Raw genomic sequence first — 6,145 nt, forward strand, 5'->3', positions numbered from 1 at the left:
ACTGAATATGACCAGGATTGAACATCTTCTTATTGGTTTATGGGCCCTCAGGATTTCTTCTTCTGTGAAATGCTTGTTCCTATCCTTGGCCAATTTTCTATTGGGTCATTCATCTCTTTCATATTAATTTACAGTGGACCTTTGAACAACGTGCGGGTTAGGGCCAGTGATGCCATATGCAGTCAAAAACCTGCATATAACTTTTGATTCTCCCCAAATTTAACTACTAATAGCCTACTGTTGACTGAAAGCCTTACTCACAACTCTGTGAGTTTGTAATATGAGGGGTCACATATTTTAACACATATTTTGTATGTTATATGTATTATATACTATAGTCTTACAATAAAGTAAGCTAGAACAAGAAAATGTTATTAAGGAAATCATAAGAAAGAGACAATACTTGTACGATACTGTACATGCATTTATTGAAAAAAATCCACATATAAGTGGACCCATGCAGTTCAAATCTGTATTATTCAAGAGTCAACTGTACATGATTTCTTTATATATTCTGCACTAGTTGCATGTATTTGCAAATGTCTTCTCCTTGGGTATGGTTTGTCTTGTTTCTATGGAACCGTTGTTGAAGAGATTTTCTTTTTAATTTTAATATGTTAAATATACCAAATGTTTCCTTTATGCATTATACCTTTTGTGTCATTAATGTTATAAATATAGTCTCTTCTACAAGTTTTAAAGTTTTGTTTTACTTGTGAAGGTATTTAATGCACCTAGAGTTGATTTTTCTGTAGGACAGGAGCACTATTTGTGGAAGGGTCCCTGCCTTCCCCACTGACACGTCTTGTCATTCCTGTTACATGTGTGAACTGCTCAAGGCTCTTCATTCCTTTCCACTGATTACTCGTCTTTCCCAGCACCAAAACCACCATGCATTAATTATGATGGCTTTATAATAAATCTCGAATATCAGCGGAGGAGAGTTGTCCCACCTTCTTTGTTTCTTGCACAATTTTCTTGGTTATTCTTGGTCCTTTGCTCTTCTATGTGAACTCTGGAATCAGCTCATTGAAGTTTTTTGCAAGTCACTTCTGGATTTTGATCTAAATTTTATTGACTGTATAGAATAATTTGAGAACTGACATCCTTACCAAATGAGTCTTCCCATCCATGATAAAATATGTTTCCACTTATTTAAATATTCTTTTGTCTCAAATAAATTTTTTATTAGCTAAACTCCATATTTTATTCTAACCCCATTGGTGTCTCCCTAATGTCCTTTTTCTGTTTCAAAATCTCATCAAGGATACCACATTACTTTTAGTCATGTCTCCTTAGGATTCTCTGGCCTGTGACAATTTCTCAAGTCTTTCTTTGTTTTTGAGGACCTTGACAGTTTTGTGGAGTATTGGTGAGGTATTTTGTAGAATGTCCTTCAATTTGAGTTTATCTGATATTCTTCTCATGGTTAGACTGGGGTTATGAGATTTTGAGAGGAAGACCACCACACATTATGCCAAAGGTGTATACTGTTACTAGACAGCATATCCAGGTTCTTGATCCATGAAAGAAGAATCTTTGATGGACTGGCAAAAGGAAAGGAAGAGAGAGACAGAGAAATGGAACATGATAGGGCTTTATTACCTGCCAAAGGTGTATACTGTTACTAGACAGCATATCCAGGTTCTTGATCCATGAAAGAAGAATCTTTGAAGGACTGGCAAAAGGAAAGGAAGAGAGAGACAGAGAAATGGAACATGATAGGGCTTTATTACCAAGAGAAGGTATGCACCAAAGTGCACAGGCATCTCTTCCACAGACAGGCGCACACGTCCCCAACGTTCTCCTTCCTCTCTGTTCCAAATGGAAACTCCCAGTGGCCGACCTCTGCCCCTTCTGGCCCACCCAGTGTGCAGGCTCTGGCTGATCCAGTCTGAATATTTATGAGCAGCCTCCCTAGGGTGTGTCCCTACTCTATCCTGCCTCAATCCTATCAACATAATTTATCATGATGTTAAATTAACCTTAATCATCTAAGATTGTCAGCTTTTTCCACTGTAAAGTTACTTGTCCCCTCCCTTCCCATATTGTGTTCTTTGGAAGCAAGTCACTAAATGTATCTCACATTTAAGGGGTAGAGAGTTATGCTTCACCTGCTTAAGTGGGGAGTATCTACATAAATTATTTGGAATGGATTCACTGTTCTCCGGACAAACAAGAATTCCTTACCCTAGCTTCCAAGGTCTTCCCTGATCTGGCTTCTCCACAGATGGGACCTTCTCTCCTTGATGTCTTCTCTCCAGCTACACGGGGTTTTTTATTCCTTCAGTTTCTCAAAAGCACCACACTCTTAATTCCCAGCTTTCCAATCTCCTCACTTCCCATTTAGAATACTTCCTTGCCCTCTCCCTAATGGCCAATTCCTACTCACTCTTCATAGTTTTGCTTAAAATTTCACTTCTCCAGCAAAACTTTATTTGCGCCCCCTCAAAATTCAGGTGTTGAAGCCCTAAACCCAATGTGACTGTATTTGGAGATAGGGCCTTTAAAGAGGTAATTAAATGAAATCATAATGGTCGGCCCTAATTCAATATGACTGGTATCCTTATAAGAAGAGAAAGAGACACCACACGTGCATACACAGAGAGATGACCATGTTACACACAGCAAAAAGGCAGCTATCAGCGAGTCAAGGAGAGAGGCCTCAGAAGAAACGAGACCTGCTGACACCTTGATCTTGGACTTCTAGACTCCAGAACTGTGAGAAAATACATTTCTGCTGTTTAAGCCACCCAGTCTGTGGTATTTTGTTACAGTAGCCCCAGCAAACTAAAACAACCCTCTAAGCTGGGTTAGATTCTCCTGAACTTTGCAAGTTTCTCTTTGAATCATGCATCACACTTGAAATTACTTATTTAGTATCTGTTTTCCCCACTGGGCTGTAGATATTTTGAAGGAAGTTAATCCTTTTGCTGTACTCTCCAGTGCCTAGCAATACTCAATACATAGCAAAAGTCCAAGAAATGAATGCATAGGATCTATGCACATGTAGCTATATAAATTTAATTTAAAATGAAATCAAATTAGAAATTCGGTTCCTCAGACACAAGCCCATTTCAAATGCTCAAACAGCCACATGTGGCTAGTGGTTACCACAGTGGACAGCACAGTTTATAGAACACTTCCATCATCACAGAAAGATCTATTGAACAACACTGGTGTAAATGGTACCTGAATAAACTTTGAGTATGAATAAAAGTTAGCCAGGTAAAGAAAGATGGGGAGGCAGAGAGAATGACAAAGACCAGCGCAAAGTATAAAACATCAGAGCATGTGTGGGAAACTACAAATACTTTGTTGCTGCTCAAGTATGAGGTAGGGAGAGGAGAGAGAGGTAAGGACAAGGTCATGGGAGGACTTTAAGTCCTGATGAGAGCTTGGAGTTTATTGTGACTGCAAAAAGAATCCAAGCAGAGAAGTGTCTGGGTCAGATTTGCATTTTAGATACATTACTCTGTGGGGAGTATAAGCCTGGAGGCAGGAAAAACAATTAGGGGGTTGTTGAAATAGTCTGGGTGAGAAGAACCAGAACAAAGGGAGGGTTGGAGAAGATAAAACTGGCAAAAGAAGCCAACTTGATGGCTGATATAGGGCTGAGAGATGGGAAGAGTACAATATGACTTGTAAATGTCTGGATAGCAGTGCCACCAACTGAGACCAGGATGAATGGGAAGGTAGGAGATGCAGGTTATATTTGGAAGGAGGAGGACAGAGGGGGAAAGAGATGAAGACTCAATTTGGCCACATTAAGTGTGAGGTATTTGTGGGATACAGTGGATATGACAGTTGGCCATAGAGGCTGAGCCTCAGAAAAGAAGAAATTGGTGGCAGTTTAGATGTGGGGGTCACGAGCTAACAGGTTGTAGGTAAAACTGCATGCTTAGACTAGATCACCTGGAGAGAAAGGTGAGCAGGGAGTCAAGGCCAGAACTCCAGGAACAGAGTTCAGGGAGGTGCAAAGGAAAGGCCCATGAGAAACAAAGAATACATTACGGATGGATCACTTAAGAAGTTACCCAAACTATTTTTAAAACCATTTTATTCTCTGGACCCACACAATCTGCTAGAAGCAGCAATTTCAACATATTTATATTTACTATGTAGGGCTTGCTGGTTTGTTGGTTTCCATCCTCAAACAAGTTCCCTGAAGTTTGAAGAGGGACTGACAGGTTTCAAAGAATACATTACGGATGGATCACTTAAGAAGTTACCCAAACTATTTTTAAAACCATTTTATTCTCTGGACCCATACAATCTGCTAGAAGCAGCAATTTCAACATATTTATATTTACTATATAGGGCTTGTTGGTTTGTTGGTTTCCATCCTCAAACAAGTTCCCTGAAGTTTGAAGAGGGACTGACAGGTTTGGAATTTCCTGAATGTCATCTGTGGGATCAGAGTATGTTCTCTGAGATCCCACCTGTCTGAGCTAGGAGAGGAGTCTTCTTGCCTAAAGGAAGAGAAGGGGATGCCAATCATAAGCCATCCATGTAATTTGATGGATTCTGAGGGAAAGCCATTTGGTTTTGCCTCCACCGCTCAAAAACAGAAATAGCTCTATCCTAAAACAGGAAGGATCCCAGACTGATCACCAGGGCTCCTGAATGATCTCCTCAAAGGGAACAACTAGGCTCATTGGTGATGGGAAATAGCAGCTCCTTTTGACCCAAAAGCTCTCCACAGGAGAGCTGTCAGCCTGAATTCCAATTAGAATGCTAACAGCTTCTCTGATACCAATTAGCCAGAAAATACTGCCCCAAGGCTATTATGTAACTTGCTTCTGAATACCCTTTCTGTTTAATTTCAATTACATTTTTTTCTTAAGTCATAAACCTGTCAGGCAACCCAGGAACTAACTTAAGAGTAATCATTTCTCTTTAGCCACTCCACCTTTCTAAAGTGGAATTTAATTTGCTTATGATCTACTGGTACTTACTGATTTCATCCACATTTTTAAGAAATTTCTGTAAGTCTTTCTCCTGATCGTCAGCCATTGTGGATCAGAATCCCTGAGGGAAGCAGCATAAGTGATGAAATTAATAATAATAAAACACTAAACAGGACTGTAAGGCTCATTAGTGTTTTAAAACCTAGAGCCAAATGATTATTTTTTAGGACAAATTTGTGTTTATAAATGTCGTGAATAACAACACGGTGATCCATCTCACTCCAAATGCTGTTTAAGGCCAAGGGACACTCATTACTTGTGATACTTCCGGAAAGCTGCCAGCCCTCCCTCCACTGGGGAAACCACTCTGCAAACAGTTCCTCCAAAGCCAGTATCAACCACTGTGATTCAGGGACCTGCCATAGAGGAGACAGGGGAGAGCAGCTGACAGATTGCTGGGGATAGAGACACTAACACCTGACTTCAATCATGAGGCCACTCTAGTCAGAGGCTTGGACCTGGCAGCGTGACAGATAACCAGAGATGGGGCAATTTGCATCTAAATGTCTGTACTTGTTTAAAATATAAGCCTCTGGCTTGTTTCTGAGGAGTGGAGAGGAGCTACAAATTGGCTGAAGGGATTAGAACTTGATACCACCGAGCACCAGTGTCTTGTCTCTCTAGGTCCTTTAGACAATTATTTCACAGTTGCTTCTGAGGAGGCGGCATGGTGTACCCAGTGGTACCCAAAGGTTCTCAGTCAGTAAACCTGGGATAGTGCCCAAGAATGTACTTTCAAATGATCTCTAGGTGATTCTGATTCACAGCTAGGTTTAGTAGTGTAAATTCCCATACCTACAGCTGGGAATTAGAAATCGGCCACGAACAAGCTGTGAGTTAACTGAGTTGAGTCTCAGTATCATTTTGTCCACCAATTACAGGCTGTGTGACCTTAGCTAAAGTCACAACCTCTCTGAGCCTCAGAGTCCTCACTCATACTAGGTAACAGGAACGGGGGAGGATTATCCTGGGGATTAATTCATGTAAAGCACCAGGCAGCAATGGATTGTAAGTGTGAGGCACCCTTATCTATAAACAGGGGTGGGGGGTGTGGCTTAACTGAATGATCTCCAGGGTTCTTTCCAGCTCATGTTAAACTCCCACGGAACACGAAACAGAGGCCTGGTGAAGGGAATTCACCTGTCCAAGGGTTCTACCCAAGGTCAGAAGGTAGG

The 6,145-nt window shown here is 40.8% G+C and overlaps 1 protein-coding gene across 1 annotated transcript in view; it reads right to left on the minus strand.

Moving 5' to 3' along the window:
* The window catches only part of TTC12 (tetratricopeptide repeat domain 12), a 50,071-nt gene extending 45,055 nt beyond the window's left edge, over nt 1–5,016 (minus strand). Inside the window, exon 1 of the mRNA XM_008589195.1 lies at nt 4,959–5,016. Within this exon, the coding sequence (XP_008587417.1) occupies nt 4,959–5,016 (58 nt within the window). The remainder of the gene's footprint in view (nt 1–4,958) is intronic.
* Between the last annotated feature and the right edge of the window lie 1,129 nt (nt 5,017–6,145).

The sequence above is a fragment of the Galeopterus variegatus genome, unplaced genomic scaffold (genome assembly GCF_000696425.1).
Source record: "Galeopterus variegatus unplaced genomic scaffold, G_variegatus-3.0.2 Scaffold5289, whole genome shotgun sequence".
Lineage (NCBI taxonomy): Eukaryota > Metazoa > Chordata > Mammalia > Dermoptera > Cynocephalidae > Galeopterus > Galeopterus variegatus.